Source organism: Petromyzon marinus, chromosome 31, assembly GCF_048934315.1.
Source record: "Petromyzon marinus isolate PM22_M1 ecotype Great Lakes invasive population chromosome 31, UKy_Petmar_22M1.pri1.0, whole genome shotgun sequence".
Classification (NCBI taxonomy): Eukaryota; Metazoa; Chordata; class Hyperoartia; order Petromyzontiformes; family Petromyzontidae; genus Petromyzon; species Petromyzon marinus.
In genome coordinates this window covers 1,859,316-1,881,102 of record NC_133697.1, presented here as the reverse complement: position 1 = coordinate 1,881,102, position 21,787 = coordinate 1,859,316, and the positions used below count along the sequence as shown (strand labels likewise).

General features: G+C 52.1%; 9 protein-coding genes across 9 annotated transcripts; all 9 read right to left on the bottom strand.

Annotated features, from left to right (window-relative positions):
- Positions 1-2,917: 2,917 nt before the first annotated feature.
- LOC142929456 (histone H3) lies at positions 2,918-4,277 on the bottom strand. The gene has a single exon (XM_076070876.1). The coding sequence runs from the start codon at positions 3,377-3,379 to the stop codon at positions 2,969-2,971; it is 411 nt and encodes a 136-aa protein (XP_075926991.1). The 5' UTR covers positions 3,380-4,277; the 3' UTR covers positions 2,918-2,968.
- Positions 4,278-4,394: 117 nt separating this feature from the next.
- Positions 4,395-5,415, bottom strand: LOC142929460 (histone H2B type 3-B-like). The gene has a single exon (XM_076070880.1). It carries the CDS (start codon positions 4,839-4,841, stop codon positions 4,440-4,442), a length of 402 nt encoding a protein of 133 aa, XP_075926995.1. The 5' UTR covers positions 4,842-5,415; the 3' UTR covers positions 4,395-4,439.
- A 163-nt stretch (positions 5,416-5,578) lies between these two features.
- On the bottom strand, positions 5,579-6,703 carry LOC142929465 (histone H4). Its single transcript, XM_076070885.1, has one exon. It carries the CDS (start codon positions 6,204-6,206, stop codon positions 5,895-5,897), a length of 312 nt encoding a protein of 103 aa, XP_075927000.1. The 5' UTR covers positions 6,207-6,703; the 3' UTR covers positions 5,579-5,894.
- A 119-nt stretch (positions 6,704-6,822) lies between these two features.
- LOC142929448 (histone H1-like) lies at positions 6,823-8,381 on the bottom strand. Its single transcript, XM_076070867.1, has one exon. The coding sequence runs from the start codon at positions 8,182-8,184 to the stop codon at positions 7,528-7,530; it is 657 nt and encodes a 218-aa protein (XP_075926982.1). The 5' UTR covers positions 8,185-8,381; the 3' UTR covers positions 6,823-7,527.
- A 3,678-nt stretch (positions 8,382-12,059) lies between these two features.
- On the bottom strand, positions 12,060-12,549 carry LOC142929454 (histone H2A-like). The gene has a single exon (XM_076070874.1). It carries the CDS (start codon positions 12,530-12,532, stop codon positions 12,089-12,091), a length of 444 nt encoding a protein of 147 aa, XP_075926989.1. The 5' UTR covers positions 12,533-12,549; the 3' UTR covers positions 12,060-12,088.
- A 473-nt stretch (positions 12,550-13,022) lies between these two features.
- On the bottom strand, positions 13,023-14,642 carry LOC142929458 (histone H3). Its single transcript, XM_076070878.1, has one exon. It carries the CDS (start codon positions 13,742-13,744, stop codon positions 13,334-13,336), a length of 411 nt encoding a protein of 136 aa, XP_075926993.1. The 5' UTR covers positions 13,745-14,642; the 3' UTR covers positions 13,023-13,333.
- Positions 14,643-14,759: 117 nt separating this feature from the next.
- Positions 14,760-15,248, bottom strand: LOC142929462 (histone H2B type 3-B-like). The gene has a single exon (XM_076070882.1). It carries the CDS (start codon positions 15,204-15,206, stop codon positions 14,805-14,807), a length of 402 nt encoding a protein of 133 aa, XP_075926997.1. The 5' UTR covers positions 15,207-15,248; the 3' UTR covers positions 14,760-14,804.
- A 695-nt stretch (positions 15,249-15,943) lies between these two features.
- On the bottom strand, positions 15,944-17,069 carry LOC142929466 (histone H4). Its single transcript, XM_076070886.1, has one exon. The coding sequence runs from the start codon at positions 16,570-16,572 to the stop codon at positions 16,261-16,263; it is 312 nt and encodes a 103-aa protein (XP_075927001.1). The 5' UTR covers positions 16,573-17,069; the 3' UTR covers positions 15,944-16,260.
- Positions 17,070-17,188: 119 nt separating this feature from the next.
- Positions 17,189-18,747, bottom strand: LOC142929449 (histone H1-like). Its single transcript, XM_076070869.1, has one exon. The coding sequence runs from the start codon at positions 18,548-18,550 to the stop codon at positions 17,894-17,896; it is 657 nt and encodes a 218-aa protein (XP_075926984.1). The 5' UTR covers positions 18,551-18,747; the 3' UTR covers positions 17,189-17,893.
- Between the last annotated feature and the right edge of the window lie 3,040 nt (positions 18,748-21,787).

Genomic DNA, 21,787 nt, shown 5'->3' with positions numbered 1-21,787 from the left:
GGACTAACCAGCTGGTCGGCATCGATCTCCAGGGGCCATTCCCACGATCCCACCGGGGCAACCGCTATATCCTCGTAGCGGTGGAATACTTCACCCGCTACCCCGTGGCGGTGGCCATCCCCGATAAAACGGCCCTGGTAGTAGCCCGGGCGTTCGTGGAGCACTATGTACTTAAGCACGGGATCCCGGAGCGAGTCCTTACCGACCAGGGTAGCGAGTTCGAGGCCGAGTTGTTTCAGGCGCTGTGCCGGGAGTTCGGGATCCAGAAAGACCGAACCACGGCGTACCACCCCCAGGCGAACGGTATGGTTGAACGTATGAATCAGACTCTGGCCGGAAAGCTCAAGCGTATGGCGGCCGCAAACCAACGGGATTGGGACGAACACCTCCCCTACGCCCTGTTCGCCTACGCCACCACGGTGCACACATCGACGGGCCAAACCCCGTTCCTAATGATGTTTGGTCGTGAGTCTCGTCTACCCGCAGACTTGCTGTTCGGCATTCCTCCACCCCAAACGGAGGAAGGGAGTCGCCCCGTGGAACATCTGATGGAGACCCTACGAGGGGTCCGGGACCGGGCCTACCCGCAAGGGGAGGCCGCGCATTGGCGACAGGAACAGAGCACCCGACCCCGCGTGGAGCCCCCCCTTTTCTTGACAGGTACCAAGGTGTGGCTACACACCCCTCGCGTCGGGGCCGGACAGGTGGGGAAGCTGACCACCTACTGGCGGGGACCCTGGACCGTGGTACGGCAGATCTCTCCCTGGACGGTACTAATCCAGGGTGGAGAGAGGGGCCGAGAAACGGTGGTTAACGTCCGCCGCTTAAAACCATGGAGGGCAGCCCCGGCGGGGGAGAACCTCGCTGCCCGAGTACCGCGAAATCCCGGTGCCCCTGCGCCACCCGTGCTCGGGGGCCTCGCGCACTACATGGGCCCCGCCGTGCCCCCAGCCCCGAGGCGTCCCGGCCCCGCCAGAGGACGGCGGGGACGCCGCCCCTTAAACCCCGCTGCCGCGGAGTTTGTCCCCCAGCCCCCAGGTGCCGAGGGATCGGAGGAGCCACTGGAGTGGAGAAGGAGACCGCTGCAGGAAACCCCGAGGACGGAGCCACCTCCCCCGAGGCCAGCCACAAGATCCGGGCGGATCCCCCGGACCCCGCAGCGCTACCTCGTGGGCGCGGCCCAGGCGAGGTGCTCCAGTCAACCCGGGACGGGGACTGGCACCTCGGGGGGCTATGTGATGCCGCCGCCACGGAGCCGATCGGCGGGTGGCCCACCTGCGATCTCGCCGCTCCGAGCGGCGAGGCCGACATTGCCCCACCCCACCACCTCCCCACCCCCCCCCCCCACCGGAACACACACGCACGCACTCGCCCCCACCATTAGAGCGCGTGGGGAGACACCCTGGCCGACAGGTTTTCACCCAGAAGCCCTCGTAAAGGGATAATCTTCACGGTTTCCTGCAGCCAGGGAATTGGACGGTCTCCCCCGACGCTAACACCCACCGCGGCGCCGTGACTTTGGTTGTAATTACATGGTCACGACGGGGCTGCCGAGCCACCGCGGGTAGACAGCACACACAACACACACGGGTCAGCAGGCAGGTAGGAGGGCAGAGCCACGAGCGGCGGGAAAGCAGGGTCGCCCTCTGGCTGGAGGGTCGCTGAGCAGGTAAATTTAGATGCGGACGTCGCTGAAAGCAACGGCCCGGGGGATGCTGGGATACAGATGGGCCTACCGATTGGCGGGTGATCCCAGCGAGCTGATTGGCCCGCGAGTCGGCACCAGGTAGCCCCTTTGATGTAGAAAGAATAAAGCGGGTCAGGGCGAAGGAAAAAGGGTCTCTGGCTACTCGAGTCAACCCCAGGCCCGTCAACTCCCGAGTCCAGCCGCGCGAACGTCCGTGGGACGTATCGACGCGCCGCGAGGACCAGACGGCAGTGACGACGAACCGTGAGTAAGAGAGGGAGAGAAAGAGGGAGTTGGGACTTAGCTTAAGAGCAAAACCGGAGAGGGTAAAGGGGAGAAGGACAGGTAGAGTGTAGTGCCGACTATCGAGAGATAGATCGGTCCTGCCCCGCTGATCCCGACTGACTCGGTTAAATAAGGGCTCGCCGACGCGGTGGAATAAATCGTCGGCGGTTACATAACAGACTGGTGTGGTTATTGTGGAAGCGTGGGTGCGCTTGCTGTCGCGGTGGTCGTTACATAACAGACTGGTGTGGTGGTTTTTGCGAGGGTGTGGAAAGAGAGTGGAAGCGTGGGTGCGCTTGCTGTCGCGGTGGTCGTTACATAACAGACTGGTGTGGTTATTGTGGAAGCGTGGGTGCGCTTGCTGTTCTCGGTGGTCGCCGCGTGTGTGGAGCGGCGCCGCGTGGATTGTGTGCGCTACGAACCGTCGGCTGCGGACTCCTGCGTTGCGAGCGGATACCCGTCTCGCACGCATGCCCATCGCATAGCCCTTTAAACCCGTTTAAACCAATCCCCCCAAGCGTCGGAGTGAGCACGAACGACGTCGCTTACCCTCCGACCTTTGACCCCCTGTTACCCGCGTGTGATTGGTGCGTGGGACTGCGCGGGCGGGGAGGGTCGCGTTTGGGTGCCGGCGAAGCGCTAGCGGGTCCCAGGGAGGTCGAGTGGGATGCCCCACCGGCAGGAGTCCCGGACTCGGGGGGGGACGGCACAGGGGGGGGAACAGGAGCGCGACGACCTTTCCCCGCCAGGGGAGGAGTGCGGCGGCGGCAGCTCCCACACTAGTGGAGAGTCTGGGAGCGTCGGTACTTCGCGGACAGGGTCGCAGGCAGGGGAGATCCCGGGGGCCGGCGACCCTAACAATAGCCGTGACTGGCAAACGAAGGTCGCCGTAACAGGCATGCAGACTTTAAAGGACACACAAGTTAGCTTTTTCATGCGAAAGTGGTGGCTCTGAAAAGAGCCTTTGTGTTGTGCTTTGAGGGCCGAGTTGGGCGATCAAGCGCGCTCGCCACGAATGCGGCGGGCGAGCTGAATGTCCTTGGGCATGATGGTGACGCGCTTGGCGTGGATGGCGCACAGGTTGGTGTCCTCGAAGAGCGCAACAAGGTACGCTTCGCTGGCCTCCTGCAGAGCCATGACAGCGGAGCTCTGGAAGCGCAGGTCGGTCTTGAAGTCCTGCGCGATCTCCCTGACGAGGCGCTGGAAGGGCAGTTTGCGGATGAGCAACTCAGTGGACTTCTGGTAACGGCGGATCTCGCGCAAAGCGACGGTGCCGGGCCTGTAGCGGTGAGGCTTCTTGACGCCGCCCGTGGCCGGAGCGCTCTTTCGGGCTGCCTTTGTGGCGAGCTGCTTGCGTGGAGCCTTGCCCCCCGTGGACTTACGAGCCGTCTGCTTGGTACGAGCCATGGCTTGGTGAGAGCAAAGATATTCTCACAGGAGGGGAGAAGGCGGCTTATGTAGCGCAGAGCGCGCGCTCACTGGTCAGCGGAGTCGTGACGTGCGAAGAGGCGCGTGCTGGTTGGTTGGCAGCGTGCACTGATCTCGAGTCTTGAACTCCTCTTCTTAATCAACAAAATGTGCATAGTTTGTATCATTTCAGAATGCCGCATCACAATGCAGTAGTACCTTTGAGCGCCGTTGATGTCTTTAACGGATTTTCTTTTCTTAAGCAAAAACCTTTCCGAAAACAACTTTACAGTGCTCTGCATCAATCTAAATAAAGTGAAGAAACTGCAATTTATTGTAAACATTAATACGCAAAAATGCCGGAAAGAGGTGATCACAGGGATATATATCTATTCTCTTGGCATTGAGATGATCATCAGTTATACTGCACGAGTCATCCATGCTAGGCGCTTACTTTTATATATACGTGCAAAATGTTAGTTCGTGCCCGAAAATACATTTAAACTAGGTTGTATTTCACTTCTTGTAAAAATTAAAAATCACGATCACTGAAGTATAAATTCGCCCCATGAGAAATTGTCGCCTATTCCGATATCGCGTTCACACTATGCTTTGCCGTGACAACCAGGAATTAAATATATTGCAGTGCAAGGTTATAGCGCCACATATCCAATGTTATATCTTGATCGGCTGCAGATGACGTCAATGGTGAATATGGCATATATATTGTTATTGCTTTTTTTCACGTGGGTACAGGTAAAAATGCGCTGGATCTCTCCATTTCACTCAATGAACGGTGTACGCGTGAACCGAGAGCGGGGCCGCTGCTGCATTCGGCAGCAGCAGACGGCGCCTCGCGTCACCGCGAGTCCCGACCGCCCGGCTGCGACTCCAGCCCGGTCTACGTTGACGAGAAATCGGCGCTCAACGTCAAAAACCCTGGACAAGTGCTCTATGTTTGAAGTTTCGTTTTGCGCTCCTGCTAACACTGGCACAAGCAGGTTCGAAGATGTGGGTGGCTCTGAAAAGAGCCGTTGTAATTAATGGTTGAGTCGAGGCTTCACTTGGAGCTCGTGTACTTGGTGACGGCCTTGGTGCCCTCCGACACGGCGTGCTTGGCCAGCTCGCCGGGGAGCAGCAGTCGCACAGCGGTCTGGATCTCCCGAGAGGTGATGGTGGAGCGCTTGTTGTAGTGCGCCAAGCGGGACGCCTCGGAAGCGATGCGCTCGAAGATGTCGTTGACGAACGAGTTCATGATGCTCATGGCCTTGGACGAGATGCCGGTATCGGGGTGCACCTGCTTCATCACCTTATAGATGTAAATTGCGTAGCTCTCCTTCCTGCGGTGGCGTCGCTTCTTGCCATCCTTGCGCGTAGCCTTGGTCACGGCTTTCTTGGAGCCCTTCTTGGGGGCAGGAACTTTCGCCGGCCCAGCGCTCTTTGATGCGGGAGGATCGGGCATGTCGCCGCGTACAGCTGTGGAACGTCAGAAAGGACGAGAACGAGTGTGCCTGTCGTACGCGCGTTGATCTCCTTTATAGGAGGCGAGATGCAAATCAGAGGATTGTAGTGCGCGGCGCTGCGGAGTGGCTCTTTCAGTACCATCCCTCTCCATCAGCCTCCAATGAGAAACGCGAACGCGATGTTCACTTTAATATCGTTAATTTTTTTACTGCAAAAAAGACTTGTGAATATAACACAATGTAATGTCCAAACATGTATATTAGTGAATTGCAGCCATGGCATTGCTTGTTTTAAAAAGGATGACAAGAAAACCCAATGCAGTATAGTGTTTTTTTTGTTTTTTAGCGTGGCTTTTTTGCTTCTTTTTTCGTTTCACAACTCGTCTAATACAGCACGGGCGTTTTTTTAACGCAATTTTGGAAAAAATACATGTGCTCGGTGTGGAAAAATAACTTCGCTGTTGTGCTGTATTTAACGGGTGGAGATTAGCATTCTGGCGCGCTACGTCAATTAGGACGAGTGTGCTGTAAGATTGTGGCGCCAAATGCTCTACGTAATATCGGAATCGGCTGCAGCTGAAAATAATTCACGCAAATATACCAGAAATGCGTACTGTATTAACGCGTTCAAAAATTGCGCCTTGTTAAATGTGACGTATCTTGAATATTGTGATTTATTTCATTCATTTGGAAGCAGATGAAGATTCGCTAACTCAACAAGCAAACGATCTCTGCGTGAACCTGTTCTCAGTTTCATTTATTTGGTAAAGCCCTGTGAGCCATTCGGCTCTTGAATCGGGTGCAACCGCAACACGCAAAAAACATGAACAAGAAAACATGGTAACCGAGCAGAGCGCAAGCAGACGGCACCTCGAGCCACCGCGCGTCCACGAGAAGAGCCCGGTGCACGCTCACGAGGAATTTGCAACAACCCATTAATGAAGTGTTTCTTTCGTGAAAGGTTTGGTAACACTGGCGCGCAAGCAGTTTAGAAGAGGTGGGTGGCTCTGAAAAGAGCCTTTGGGTTGGTTTAGTGCGCGAGAGATGGGCACTCAGCCTCCGAAGCCGTAGAGAGTGCGGCCCTGGCGCTTGAGGGCGTAGACCACGTCCATGGCGGTGACGGTCTTGCGCTTGGCGTGCTCCGTGTAGGTGACGGCGTCGCGGATGACGTTCTCAAGGAAGACCTTCAGGACGCCGCGGGTCTCTTCGTAGATGAGGCCCGAGATGCGCTTCACACCGCCGCGGCGAGCGAGGCGGCGGATGGCGGGCTTGGTGATTCCCTGGATGTTGTCGCGCAGCACCTTACGATGGCGTTTTGCGCCTCCCTTACCGAGCCCCTTACCGCCTTTCCCGCGTCCAGACATGGCGACTAACTCTGCTACTACTGACAAAGCTCGCGAGAGATGGCGCGCCCAGCCTGCAGCAGCCGCCTTTATAACCGGAGCTGGGTGACGTCACCGACCACCTCTGCCCTCCGCGATGGCTCCGCCTTAGACCTCTGACCTTTAACTCTGTGACGAAGTAAACCCTCCACCGTCGTCAATAACACTTCTTTGAAATGTATGAGACGTTTCGGGCAATGACCCTTTTCGAAGCACTGTAATGATTTCGGCACACCCGCAGCGAACGCGAGAGGGACGCGATCTGTTGCAAGATTGCACGTGGAGTGAATAATCGATCTAAGGTCTTGTTTTCAAGTAGAACAAGATGTGCAGCTAATCGGCTTCCAACACAATAGTTGAGTGAACGTCACCAAGTAGTCCCAAAGTAAGAAAGGCATTTAATGATAGGGTTTTTTCCCCTTTTTTCTTGCAACAAAACTGAAACCTTATTACAAGGATTCATGTATGCATTAACCACAATACCTGCAGTCAAAATGCAAACAAAAAACATACTATGATAATATATATAAAAACATTTTGGAACTGGCAAAGAAGGTATAATGATGAAGATAAGAAAGACATTGCAAAAACAATGCGATAATTACGAATGGAAATTATTTTTAATTGAGAAGTGTAGATGGTGCACCGGAATTTTTACAAAACAAAAAATAGTGAAAAGGCACAACGAGCGAAAGGAGGCAAATTGAGTAAAGTTGTCTGGAATCAATACATTTTTAGACTAAATACCATATTTGGCACCAGTAACATGATGACGGAATGAAGAGGTGCAACACAATCAAAATTGGAGGTTCGTCAAGAATGCATCGATTTTGAATCTGGATTTAGATTAGAATCGGCAGCGAGAATGCGGACGTCGCTGAGATTACTCTGCACTCAGTTCGAGTGAGGGAGCTGCAACCTGCGTCGCCTGTGTTTATGATCCCTGCTTTCGGGCTCGATTACTCCCATCACATCAATGATTAAAACACATCAAGTAGGTAAAATGTCAATATAATTTGGCGAATGTACGTAACTTATCCAATCTACACAAATCCTCACGATTGAACTGCACCAACCATCGAGCTCCTTGATCAGGGCCGAGGCACGGCGAGCAACCATCGCCACGCCGTAAATGGGTTTGACTTACAGAATATGGCACGCATTAAGCTTCAATGTAATACTGTCAGATGTTTAACGATTAACTAATTGAAGCGCAGCAACATCTGGTTCACTTTTTGAACTAAGTGGGTGGCTCTGAAAAGAGCCGTTAGGGTGGAGGGAATCGCGCATCGTCCGATCGGATTCACTTCTTTAGCGCGGTCTTCTTGGGCTTGGCCACGGCCTTCTTGGGTTTGGCCACCTTGGGTTTGGTGGCCTTTGCCTTGACGGTCTTGGGCTTCGCGACCTTGGGCTTCGCAGCCTTGGGCTTGGCTGGGCTCTTTGCCGCCTTCTTGGGCTTAACAGCCGACTTCACCTTTTTGGGGCTCTTGGCAGCGGCGGACTTCTTTGCTTTCTTAGGAGACTTCTTGGGCGCGGTCTTCTTGGCTGCCGCGGGCTTCTTCACCTTCTTGGCTGCAGCGGGCTTTTTAGCCGCGGGCTTTGCCGTTGACGATTTGGGCTTCGCCTTTGCGGCAGCCTTTTCCTTCTTGTTGAGTTTGAAAGAGCCAGACGCGCCGCTGCCCTTCACTTGCGCCACGGCATCTTTGGCCACAAGCTTCTTGATGGCTAACTTCACGCGGGCATTGTTCTTCTCCACGTCGTATCCTCCGGCAGCGAGCGACTTTTTGAGCGCAGGGAGAGACACGCCGTTCCTCTCCTTGCTGCTGGCGAGAGCCTTGAGGATGAGCTCGGACACGCTGGGGCCGACCTTCTTGGCCTTTGGAGCGGTGCGCTTCTTTTTGGGGCTTTTAAGCGCTGAAGTAGCCGCAGCTGGTGGTTGAGCAGGAGCAGTTTCCGCCATGTCAAAACGTCGTTTTTATCGCCTGGCCTCTTTGAAATCAGCGCTCTCACAAATTCGTGACGAGCATCCTCCAGGCCCGAGGTTTATTATAGAAGCGGCGTAGAGTATGTGCGGACGTCGCTGAGATCACCCAGCACTCAGCTCCGGTGAATGAGCTGCCACCATACTCGCCGTGTCAATCACCCCTGCCTTTGGGCTCGATTCCCGTAACGTTCATACTTAAATGCATCTAGTTGATAAATTACCACGAATAGAATTTATTTAATGTACGTAACTTATGCAATCTACGACAATGTTCACGATTTAAATTATAATTCAAAACAAGTGAACAACCAACAGTTGGGAGAAATTGTTCGGTCAGGGCAAGATACGATGATTGTCTTCACTATTTAAAACGCACTCGAATTTTTTGCAAGACAAAATGCTTCAACAGACTACTCATATTTAAGTCCAGCTAAATATTTTCAATTTAAATGTTGGCTCGCGCGCACGCGATTCCTACTCTCGCGCTATGGTGAGGACTGCGCGTCATGTCAACCATCCCCTGTCACCGAACTTTTAGATTTAACGTTTTAATCGTACTTTAAAATGAATAAATACATGGATTTTGAGATGGAACACAAACTGAAGCAAATTACTCAAAATTTACCGACATTAAACACGTAGTTTAACATATTACGTGGCAAGAGGTGAGTGGCTCATGATCGCTATGCACTGCAGGATGATTGCGCGCCTTGAACAAGGTCGAGGCACGGCGCGCAATCATCACCACTCACATTCAACTCAAGTGACTCTTCTTCTTTGGTTCTTTCGGTAAAGTCACGTAGAATGAGAATAAAATAATAAATTGATAAAATAAAATAACACAATAATATTCTCACGACGTTTCGGCCACAACACAAGCGGCCTTCATCAGGTGAAGGGACGAGACTGTCTGGTAGGACAGCGCTGGAGTGAAAGAGCCACGTTCAGATCACGGCCTTTAAGCCTCAACTTTAGCACCACGGATAGCTACGCGCCCCGTTCAGACGGACGAGTTCGTCCATGGTCGGAACAGAGGAGGGGGAGAGAGACAGCTGCGAGGCGCTATTATACTCCATGTTGACAAACCATACCATTAACCGTGGTGTGAGTGCTAAAGTTGAGGCTTAAAGGCCGTGATCTGAACGTGGCTCTTTCACTCCAGCGCTGTCCTACCAGACAGTCTCGATGAAGGCCGCTTGTGTTGTGGCCGAAACGTCGTGAGAATATTATTGTTATTTTATTTTATCAATTTATTATTTTATTCTCATTCTACGTGACTTTACCGAAAGAACCAAAGAAGATGAATCATTGCAGTCACGAAAGCTTTAAATCGAAATTCAAGTGACTCTGTAGGGGCTGCTGCCCCCCGACTCCTCTCCCCCTTCCTCCTCTTCCTCCCTCCTCGCTGCTGCCGCTCGTAGCTTCTACCTCGCTGCCTCCGCATCCCCCCTGTGAGACGAAACTCTTGCCTGGCTCTCGGCCACCTCGGGTCATTCACACACACACTCCCAGACTCCTTGCACGGAAGCGCCCGTGCGCGCTGCTGCCCACACTCGGGTACGCGCAGCCACCCGCCCCTATTGGCCACCTCGTGCACGCGCTAAAAATAGCCGTATTAATAATCCCGTGCGTACCCGTGCGAGTCTACCGTCGCTCACCACGTACACGCGCAGAAAATAGACCAGCTGCGGCGCGGGCGCTGGCGTGGGTAAGGAGCTACTACGCAGCCTCATTCGCCCCCCCCCACGCTCAATTTACTAGGCAATATTCGCGCGTCAATCCCCGGCACACTACGGGCGATAATGCCTGCGCGTTAATTCCCGAGCGAACACACGTGGGCGAGCGCAAACACGTGGGAAAATACGCACTCGCGCACAAACACAGGGCACAATGACGCAAGAACTTCGGTCGGGTGCGCGCACACTGGCCGCCTCAATAGAGTTATTTGCGCGCAAATCTTCGTTTTACGACTAGCGGACTCACACCGCCATGCGCTCTTCCCACACTCGCAGACACCACACGACAAGGTTATTGAACACTAACAGTTTATTCTCGGCGAGTCCGAGGCTAATTATTACGTAGCCCGGTGTCAATATTAGTAGAATAACTAACCTGTTCCCGACGGTCTAAGACCCAATCTGTCCCGCCTATTTCGAATTAACCTCCCTAGGCTTTTACGCTTAAATCCCAACTCTCTCTTTCGTACTTGTGGTGCCACAGCAGCGAAGCCGCTCCGTCGGAGCCGTGCCTGCAACTGTGATGACGCAGCAGCGAAGCCGTCCTGCCGACGCCGTGGCCGCAACGCCGCCACCTCCGAGCGACGGGGCCGACACTGCTCTTCCCTCACCACCCCCCACACATGAACACACACACACACCCCCACATAGAGCGCCGAGGGGAGGTCACGTGGCCGACAGGTTTTCACCTAGAAGACCTCTCATGGGACCAAGTTTCACGATTTCCTGCGACCAGGGAATTGGGCGACCTCCCCCGATGCAAACGTGCACCGCGGCGCCGTGACTTTGGTTGTAATTACATGGTCACGACGGGGCTGCTGAGCCACCGCGGGTAGAAAGCGCACACAACACACACGGGTCAGCAGGCAGGTAGCGGAGGGACGGAGTCACGAACGACGGGAAAAACAGGGCCGATCCTCTGATTGGGAGGACAGATGCGCTTGTTTAGAGGGTAAAGAGCGGACGTCTTGAGAGAGCACCGGTCGCGGGAGAGTGGCGGGAAATCCGAGGCACCTGATTGTACGGGAGGCCAGCGGATTAGCACCGATTTATCTTTGATGTAGAGGACTTTAAAAAAAATAGGAGAGAGGGTAGGGATAAGAGTTAGTTCGTATTGTACTCAAGCCAGGCTCGGGCCCGTCGACTTCCCAGCCACTCGAACGTCCGTGTGACGAGTCGAAGTGCAGCGAGGATCCGACCCATCATTTAAAGGAGTACGCAAGCAATCTGTTGATGGAATTTATTGTGTAAGGGATCTGCGAGCCACCCTTACGCACATGCACCACGCAGACACATCTCCGCTCTCAGGAACACGCACCAATCACACGCGCGGGAATAACCTGGACGAGTCAAAAGTTAAAGGGCAAATGACGTCACCAGGTCCAGAGGCGTATCAGACGTGGATGTGTATTGGGAGCAAGGGCGGAGAGGTTAAAGGGGGCTGTGGGACGGGTGTTAGGGGTTGGTTTGGAACGAGTGTTGCTGTGCGTTGGTGAATTCAAGCAGTGTTTCAACTATTCTACGAATCCTCTTCATTTGTTTGAAGGCGAGAAAAGTACCAAGGTGTTCATAACGATGCAAAAAAACCTCGAAATCCTAGGCTACTTATGTCACGTGTCAATCATTAATTATAACTCTATACTGTAGTAAATTATTCATTGTGAATGAGTTGTAGAATTGCTAAAGCACTTATTTATTGCACCAACGCACAGCAACACACGTCCCAGTCCCTTTTAAGCCCTCCATCGCTCATTTCCGGAAAAAAAAAACTTCAGTCAATTGGTGCGTGTGTACTGTAAGGTGATGGCGTCAAATAGCCTATGCAATCTGACCGCTCAAAAAGAACGGGTTTTTTCTGAAAAAGACAATACTTTCTTAAAATACTAACGCGCTCAATTTATTCTAAACCATGTTTCATGATTGATGCAATGTTGGAATGCTGCTCAAACACCGTTACTAAATTAGAGAAAAGGGGTATCTATGAGCAGAGCATTCGTTTAATTGCGAGTAATATGGGACGAGGGCCACGAGACGACGGTGTCCTCACTAATAACAACCCCTGTGTACGACTGTCCGAGCTCTTTGCAAGCAAGTGGGTGGCTCTGAAAAGAGCCGTTATTGTGGTGGTAGAGGCGGCGGCGCGTTCACTTCTTTGCCTGAGAGGTCTTCTTGGGCAGCAGCACGGCCTGGATGTTTGGCAACACACCGCCCTGGGCGATGGTCACGCCGCCCATGAGCTTGTTGAGCTCCTCGTCGTTGCGCACCGCGAGCTGCAGGTGTCGGGGGATGATCCTCGTCTTCTTGTTGTCGCGGGCGGCATTGCCAGCCAGCTCGAGGATCTCGGCAGAGAGGTACTCGAGCACGGCTGCCAGGTAGACGGGAGCTCCAGCGCCGACCCGCTGGGCGTAATTGCCCTTGCGGAGCAGCCTGTGAACGCGGCCCACGGGGAACTGCAGACCGGCGCGGGAAGAGCGGGACTTTGCCTTTGCGCGAGATTTGCCACCGGTCTTGCCGCGTCCTGACATGGTGAGGAAACCGAAACTACTAATAGCACTGGAGACAATGCAAGCACGAGTTGTGATGATCATCCGCACCTCCTTGAGCGACTTTTATAGCTGATAAGAGGATCGTAGAGCGCGTCGCTGCTGAATGGCTCCTCTCGTTCGGTCCCGCCCTCTCCTGAGAGACCAATGAAAAGCCTGGACGCGAGGATTCCATGCTGACTTTAATTATATATATCCATATATAGTTTTTATACGGGAACAACTTATGAATGAAACAATGCGATACACGTTCTTAATAGGTTCAAGTTTTAAGAATGATAGTTAACCGTAAACAAATTCAGCGGCAAGCTGATTCCGCCACTATCAATGTATTATTTATTATAATCATCATTTGAGGAACCTCATTGGTTATAAGAAATCATTGTGAAAGCCTTGAGCTCATGATTGATATCCCACGCGCCTATACGGTGTATTTATATATTAATTTAACCGCCTCTTCGGGCAATGCCTAGAAATATATATGTGCGTGAATAACTCAGTCTCTTAGTTTGCAAAATGCGAACGTATTTTCAGCTTGAGCTTTAAACAGCGTTTAATAGTTCATGTATTTCACCGAAATCAGCCGTTTACTGTACATTATGTAGACATGGTTCCACAACGCTTAAATACAACACGGACTTGTGATATTGCAAAATATGAGCAGAGGGGTATAGAAAATGAACTTGGTCGCTTAAGCCTTGCGACTCGTGATAGCCGTGACTGGCAAACGAAGGTCGCCGTAACAGGCATGCAGACTTTAAAGGACACACAAGTTAGCTTTTTCATGCGAAAGTGGTGGCTCTGAAAAGAGCCTTTGTGTTGTGCTTTGAGGGCCGAGTTGGGCGATCAAGCGCGCTCGCCACGAATGCGGCGGGCGAGCTGAATGTCCTTGGGCATGATGGTGACGCGCTTGGCGTGGATGGCGCACAGGTTGGTGTCCTCGAAGAGCGCAACAAGGTACGCTTCGCTGGCCTCCTGCAGAGCCATGACAGCGGAGCTCTGGAAGCGCAGGTCGGTCTTGAAGTCCTGCGCGATCTCCCTGACGAGGCGCTGGAAGGGCAGTTTGCGGATGAGCAACTCAGTGGACTTCTGGTAACGGCGGATCTCGCGCAAAGCGACGGTGCCGGGCCTGTAGCGGTGAGGCTTCTTGACGCCGCCCGTGGCCGGAGCGCTCTTTCGGGCTGCCTTTGTGGCGAGCTGCTTGCGTGGAGCCTTGCCCCCCGTGGACTTACGAGCCGTCTGCTTGGTACGAGCCATGGCTTGGTGAGAGCAAAGATATTCTCACAGGAGGGGAGAAGGCGGCTTATGTAGCGCAGAGCGCGCGCTCACTGGTCAGCGGAGTCGTGACGTGCGAAGAGGCGCGTGCTGGTTGGTTGGCAGCGTGCACTGATCTCGAGTCTTGAACTCCTCTTCTTAATCAACAAAATGTGCATAGTTTGTATCATTTCAGAATGCCGCATCACAATGCAGTAGTACCTTTGAGCGCCGTTGATGTCTTTAACGGATTTTCTTTTCTTAAGCAAAAACCTTTCCGAAAACAACTTTACAGTGCTCTGCATCAATCTAAATAAAGTGAAGAAACTGCAATTTATTGTAAACATTAATACGCAAAAATGCCGGAAAGAGGTGATCACAGGGATATATATCTATTCTCTTGGCATTGAGATGATCATCAGTTATACTGCACGAGTCATCCATGCTAGGCGCTTACTTTTATATATACGTGCAAAATGTTAGTTCGTGCCCGAAAATACATTTAAACTAGGTTGTATTTCACTTCTTGTAAAAATTAAAAATCACGATCACTGAAGTATAAATTCGCCCCATGAGAAATTGTCGCCTATTCCGATATCGCGTTCACACTATGCTTTGCCGTGACAACCAGGAATTAAATATATTGCAGTGCAAGGTTATAGCGCCACATATCCAATGTTATATCTTGATCGGCTGCAGATGACGTCAATGGTGAATATGGCATATATATTGTTATTGCTTTTTTTCACGTGGGTACAGGTAAAAATGCGCTGGATCTCTCCATTTCACTCAATGAACGGTGTACGCGTGAACCGAGAGCGGGGCCGCTGCTGCATTCGGCAGCAGCAGACGGCGCCTCGCGTCACCGCGAGTCCCGACCGCCCGGCTGCGACTCCAGCCCGGTCTACGTTGACGAGAAATCGGCGCTCAACGTCAAAAACCCTGGACAAGTGCTCTATGTTTGAAGTTTCGTTTTGCGCTCCTGCTAACACTGGCACAAGCAGGTTCGAAGATGTGGGTGGCTCTGAAAAGAGCCGTTGTAATTAATGGTTGAGTCGAGGCTTCACTTGGAGCTCGTGTACTTGGTGACGGCCTTGGTGCCCTCCGACACGGCGTGCTTGGCCAGCTCGCCGGGGAGCAGCAGTCGCACAGCGGTCTGGATCTCCCGAGAGGTGATGGTGGAGCGCTTGTTGTAGTGCGCCAAGCGGGACGCCTCGGAAGCGATGCGCTCGAAGATGTCGTTGACGAACGAGTTCATGATGCTCATGGCCTTGGACGAGATGCCGGTATCGGGGTGCACCTGCTTCATCACCTTATAGATGTAAATTGCGTAGCTCTCCTTCCTGCGGTGGCGTCGCTTCTTGCCATCCTTGCGCGTAGCCTTGGTCACGGCTTTCTTGGAGCCCTTCTTGGGGGCAGGAACTTTCGCCGGCCCAGCGCTCTTTGATGCGGGAGGATCGGGCATGTCGCCGCGTACAGCTGTGGAACGTCAGAAAGGACGAGAACGAGTGTGCCTGTCGTACGCGTTGATCTCCTTTATAGGAGGCGAGATGCAAATCAGAGGATTGTAGTGCGCGGCGCTGCGGAGTGGCTCTTTCAGTACCATCCCTCTCCATCAGCCTCCAATGAGAAACGCGAACGCGATGTTCACTTTAATATCGTTAATTTTTTTACTGCAAAAAAGACTTGTGCATATAACACAATGTAATGTCCAAACATGTATATTAGTGAATTGCAGCCATGGCATTGCTTGTTTTAAAAAGGATGACAAGAAAACCCAATGCAGTATAGTGTTTTTTTGTTTTTTAGCGTGGCTTTTTTGCTTCTTTTTTCGTTTCACAACTCGTCTAATACAGCACGGGCGTTTTTTTAACGCAATTTTGGAAAAAATACATGTGCTCGGTGTGGAAAAATAACTTCGCTGTTGTGCTGTATTTAACGGGTGGAGATTAGCATTCTGGCGCGCTACGTCAATTAGGACGAGTGTGCTGTAAGATTGTGGCGCCAAATGCTCTACGTAATATCGGAATCGGCTGCAGCTGAAAATAATTCACGCAAATATACCAGAAATGCGTACTGTATTAACGCGTTCAAAAATTGCGCCTTGTTAAATGTGACGTATCTTGAATATTGTGATTTATTTCATTCATTTGGAAGCAGATGAAGATTCGCTAACTCAACAAGCAAACGATCTCTGCGTGAATCTGTTCTCAGTTTCATTTATTTGGTAAAGCCCTGTGAGCCATTCGGCTCTTGAATCGGGTGCAACCGCAACACGCAAAAAACATGAACAAGAAAACATGGTAACCGAGCAGAGCGCAAGCAGACGGCACCTCGAGCCACCGCGCGTCCACGAGAAGAGCCCGGTGCACGCTCACGAGGAATTTGCGAGCAACAACCCATTAATGAAGTGTTTCTTTCGTGAAAGGTTTGGTAACACTGGCGCGCAAGCAGTTTAGAAGAGGTGGGTGGCTCTGAAAAGAGCCTTTGGGTTGGTTTAGTGCGCGAGAGATGGGCACTCAGCCTCCGAAGCCGTAGAGAGTGCGGCCCTGGCGCTTGAGGGCGTAGACCACGTCCATGGCGGTGACGGTCTTGCGCTTGGCGTGCTCCGTGTAGGTGACGGCGTCGCGGATGACGTTCTCAAGGAAGACCTTCAGGACGCCGCGGGTCTCTTCGTAGATGAGGCCCGAGATGCGCTTCACACCGCCGCGGCGAGCGAGGCGGCGGATGGCGGGCTTGGTGATTCCCTGGATGTTGTCGCGCAGCACCTTACGATGGCGTTTTGCGCCTCCCTTACCGAGCCCCTTACCGCCTTTCCCGCGTCCAGACATGGCGACTAACTCTGCTACTACTGACAAAGCTCGCGAGAGATGGCGCGCCCAGCCTGCAGCAGCCGCCTTTATAACCGGAGCTGGGTGACGTCACCGACCACCTCTGCCCTCCGCGATGGCTCCGCCTTAGACCTCTGACCTTTAACTCTGTGACGAAGTAAACCCTCCACCGTCGTCAATAACACTTCTTTGAAATGTATGAGACGTTTCGGGCAATGACCCTTTTCGAAGCACTGTAATGATTTCGGCACACCCGCAGCGAACGCGAGAGGGACGCGATCTGTTGCAAGATTGCACGTGGAGTGAATAATCGATCTAAGGTCTTGTTTTCAAGTAGAACAAGATGTGCAGCTAATCGGCTTCCAACACAATAGTTGAGTGAACGTCACCAAGTAGTCCCAAAGTAAGAAAGGCATTTAATGATAGGGTTTTTTCCCCTTTTTTCTTGCAACAAAACTGAAACCTTATTACAAGGATTCATGTATGCATTAACCACAATACCTGCAGTCAAAATGCAAACAAAAAACATACTATGATAATATATATAAAAACATTTTGGAACTGGCAAAGAAGGTATAATGATGAAGATAAGAAAGACATTGCAAAAACAATGCGATAATTACGAATGGAAATTATTTTTAATTGAGAAGTGTAGATGGTGCACCGGAATTTTTACAAAACAAAAAATAGTGAAAAGGCACAACGAGCGAAAGGAGGCAAATTGAGTAAAGTTGTCTGGAATCAATACATTTTTAGACTAAATACCATATTTGGCACCAGTAACATGATGACGGAATGAAGAGGTGCAACACAATCAAAATTGGAGGTTCGTCAAGAATGCATCGATTTTGAATCTGGATTTAGATTAGAATCGGCAGCGAGAATGCGGACGTCGCTGAGATTACTCTGCACTCAGTTCGAGTGAGGGAGCTGCAACCTGCGTCGCCTGTGTTTATGATCCCTGCTTTCGGGCTCGATTACTCCCATCACATCAATGATTAAAACACATCAAGTAGGTAAAATGTCAATATAATTTGGCGAATGTACGTAACTTATCCAATCTACACAAATCCTCACGATTGAACTGCACCAACCATCGAGCTCCTTGATCAGGGCCGAGGCACGGCGAGCAACCATCGCCACGCCGTAAATGGGTTTGACTTACAGAATATGGCACGCATTAAGCTTCAATGTAATACTGTCAGATGTTTAACGATTAACTAATTGAAGCGCAGCAACATCTGGTTCACTTTTTGAACTAAGTGGGTGGCTCTGAAAAGAGCCGTTAGGGTGGAGGGAATCGCGCATCGTCCGATCGGATTCACTTCTTTAGCGCGGTCTTCTTGGGCTTGGCCACGGCCTTCTTGGGTTTGGCCACCTTGGGTTTGGTGGCCTTTGCCTTGACGGTCTTGGGCTTCGCGACCTTGGGCTTCGCAGCCTTGGGCTTGGCTGGGCTCTTTGCCGCCTTCTTGGGCTTAACAGCCGACTTCACCTTTTTGGGGCTCTTGGCAGCGGCGGACTTCTTTGCTTTCTTAGGAGACTTCTTGGGCGCGGTCTTCTTGGCTGCCGCGGGCTTCTTCACCTTCTTGGCTGCAGCGGGCTTTTTAGCCGCGGGCTTTGCCGTTGACGATTTGGGCTTCGCCTTTGCGGCAGCCTTTTCCTTCTTGTTGAGTTTGAAAGAGCCAGACGCGCCGCTGCCCTTCACTTGCGCCACGGCATCTTTGGCCACAAGCTTCTTGATGGCTAACTTCACGCGGGCATTGTTCTTCTCCACGTCGTATCCTCCGGCAGCGAGCGACTTTTTGAGCGCAGGGAGAGACACGCCGTTCCTCTCCTTGCTGCTGGCGAGAGCCTTGAGGATGAGCTCGGACACGCTGGGGCCGACCTTCTTGGCCTTTGGAGCGGTGCGCTTCTTTTTGGGGCTTTTAAGCGCTGAAGTAGCCGCAGCTGGTGGTTGAGCAGGAGCAGTTTCCGCCATGTCAAAACGTCGTTTTTATCGCCTGGCCTCTTTGAAATCAGCGCTCTCACAAATTCGTGACGAGCATCCTCCAGGCCCGAGGTTTATTATAGAAGCGGCGTAGAGTATGTGCGGACGTCGCTGAGATCACCCAGCACTCAGCTCCGGTGAATGAGCTGCCACCATACTCGCCGTGTCAATCACCCCTGCCTTTGGGCTCGATTCCCGTAACGTTCATACTTAAATGCATCTAGTTGATAAATTACCACGAATAGAATTTATTTAATGTACGTAACTTATGCAATCTACGACAATGTTCACGATTTAAATTATAATTCAAAACAAGTGAACAACCAACAGTTGGGAGAAATTGTTCGGTCAGGGCAAGATACGATGATTGTCTTCACTATTTAAAACGCACTCGAATTTTTTGCAAGACAAAATGCTTCAACAGACTACTCATATTTAAGTCCAGCTAAATATTTTCAATTTAAATGTTGGCTCGCGCGCACGCGATTCCTACTCTCGCGCTATGGTGAGGACTGCGCGTCATGTCAACCATCCCCTGTCACCGAACTTTTAGATTTAACGTTTTAATCGTACTTTAAAATGAATAAATACATGGATTTTGAGATGGAACACAAACTGAAGCAAATTACTCAAAATTTACCGACATTAAACACGTAGTTTAACATATTACGTGGCAAGAGGTGAGTGGCTCATGATCGCTATGCACTGCAGGATGATTGCGCGCCTTGAACAAGGTCGAGGCACGGCGCGCAATCATCACCACTCACATTCAACTCAAGTGACTCTTCTTCTTTGGTTCTTTCGGTAAAGTCACGTAGAATGAGAATAAAATAATAAATTGATAAAATAAAATAACACAATAATATTCTCACGACGTTTCGGCCACAACACAAGCGGCCTTCATCAGGTGAAGGGACGAGACTGTCTGGTAGGACAGCGCTGGAGTGAAAGAGCCACGTTCAGATCACGGCCTTTAAGCCTCAACTTTAGCACCACGGATAGCTACGCGCCCCGTTCAGACGGACGAGTTCGTCCATGGTCGGAACAGAGGAGGGGGAGAGAGACAGCTGCGAGGCGCTATTATACTCCATGTTGACAAACCATACCATTAACCGTGGTGTGAGTGCTAAAGTTGAGGCTTAAAGGCCGTGATCTGAACGTGGCTCTTTCACTCCAGCGCTGTCCTACCAGACAGTCTCGATGAAGGCCGCTTGTGTTGTGGCCGAAACGTCGTGAGAATATTATTGTTATTTTATTTTATCAATTTATTATTTTATTCTCATTCTACGTGACTTTACCGAAAGAACCAAAGAAGATGAATCATTGCAGTCACGAAAGCTTTAAATCGAAATTCAAGTGACTCTGTAGGGGCTGCTGCCCCCCGACTCCTCTCCCCCTTCCTCCTCTTCCTCCCTCCTCGCTGCTGCCGCTCGTAGCTTCTACCTCGCTGCCTCCGCATCCCCCCTGTGAGACGAAACTCTTGCCTGGCTCTCGGCCACCTCGGGTCATTCACACACACACTCCCAGACTCCTTGCACGGAAGCGCCCGTGCGCGCTGCTGCCCACACTCGGGTACGCGCAGCCACCCGCCCCTATTGGCCACCTCGTGCACGCGCTAAAAATAGCCGTATTAATAATCCCGTGCGTACCCGTGCGAGTCTACCGTCGCTCACCACGTACACGCGCAGAAAATAGACCAGCTGCGGCGCGGGCGCTGGCGTGGGTAAGGAGCTACTACGCAGCCTCATTCGCCCCCCCCCACGCTCAATTTACTAGGCAATATTCGCGCGTCAATCCCCGGCACACTACGGGCGATAATGCCTGCGCGTTAATTCCCGAGCGAACACACGTGGGCGAGCGCAAACACGTGGGAAAATACGCACTCGCGCACAAACACAGGGCACAATGACGCAAGAACTTCGGTCGGGTGCGCGCACACTGGCCGCCTCAATAGAGTTATTTGCGCGCAAATCTTCGTTTTACGACTAGCGGACTCACACCGCCATGCGCTCTTCCCACACTCGCAGACACCACACGACAAGGTTATTGAACACTAACAGTTTATTCTCGGCGAGTCCGAGGCTAATTATTACGTAGCCCGGTGTCAATATTAGTAGAATAACTAACCTGTTCCCGACGGTCTAAGACCCAATCTGTCCCGCCTATTTCGAATTAACCTCCCTAGGCTTTTACGCTTAAATCCCAACTCTCTCTTTCGTACTTGTGGTGCCACAGCAGCGAAGCCGCTCCGTCGGAGCCGTGCCTGCAACTGTGATGACGCAGCAGCGAAGCCGTCCTGCCGACGCCGTGGCCGCAACGCCGCCACCTCCGAGCGACGGGGCCGACACTGCTCTTCCCTCACCACCCCCCACACATGAACACACACACACACCCCCACATAGAGCGCCGAGGGGAGGTCACGTGGCCGACAGGTTTTCACCTAGAAGACCTCTCATGGGACCAAGTTTCACGATTTCCTGCGACCAGGGAATTGGGCGACCTCCCCCGATGCAAACGTGCACCGCGGCGCCGTGACTTTGGTTGTAATTACATGGTCACGACGGGGCTGCTGAGCCACCGCGGGTAGAAAGCGCACACAACACACACGGGTCAGCAGGCAGGTAGCGGAGGGACGGAGTCACGAACGACGGGAAAAACAGGGCCGATCCTCTGATTGGGAGGACAGATGCGCTTGTTTAGAGGGTAAAGAGCGGACGTCTTGAGAGAGCACCGGTCGCGGGAGAGTGGCGGGAAATCCGAGGCACCTGATTGTACGGGAGGCCAGCGGATTAGCACCGATTTATCTTTGATGTAGAGGACTTTAAAAAAAATAGGAGAGAGGGTAGGGATAAGAGTTAGTTCGTATTGTACTCAAGCCAGGCTCGGGCCCGTCGACTTCCCAGCCACTCGAACGTCCGTGTGACGAGTCGAAGTGCAGCGAGGATCCGACCCATCATTTAAAGGAGTACGCAAGCAATCTGTTGATGGAATTTATTGTGTAAGGGATCTGCGAGCCACCCTTACGCACATGCACCACGCAGACACATCTCCGCTCTCAGGAACACGCACCAATCACACGCGCGGGAATAACCTGGACGAGTCAAAAGTTAAAGGGCAAATGACGTCACCAGGTCCAGAGGCGTATCAGACGTGGATGTGTATTGGGAGCAAGGGCGGAGAGGTTAAAGGGGGCTGTGGGACGGGTGTTAGGGGTTGGTTTGGAACGAG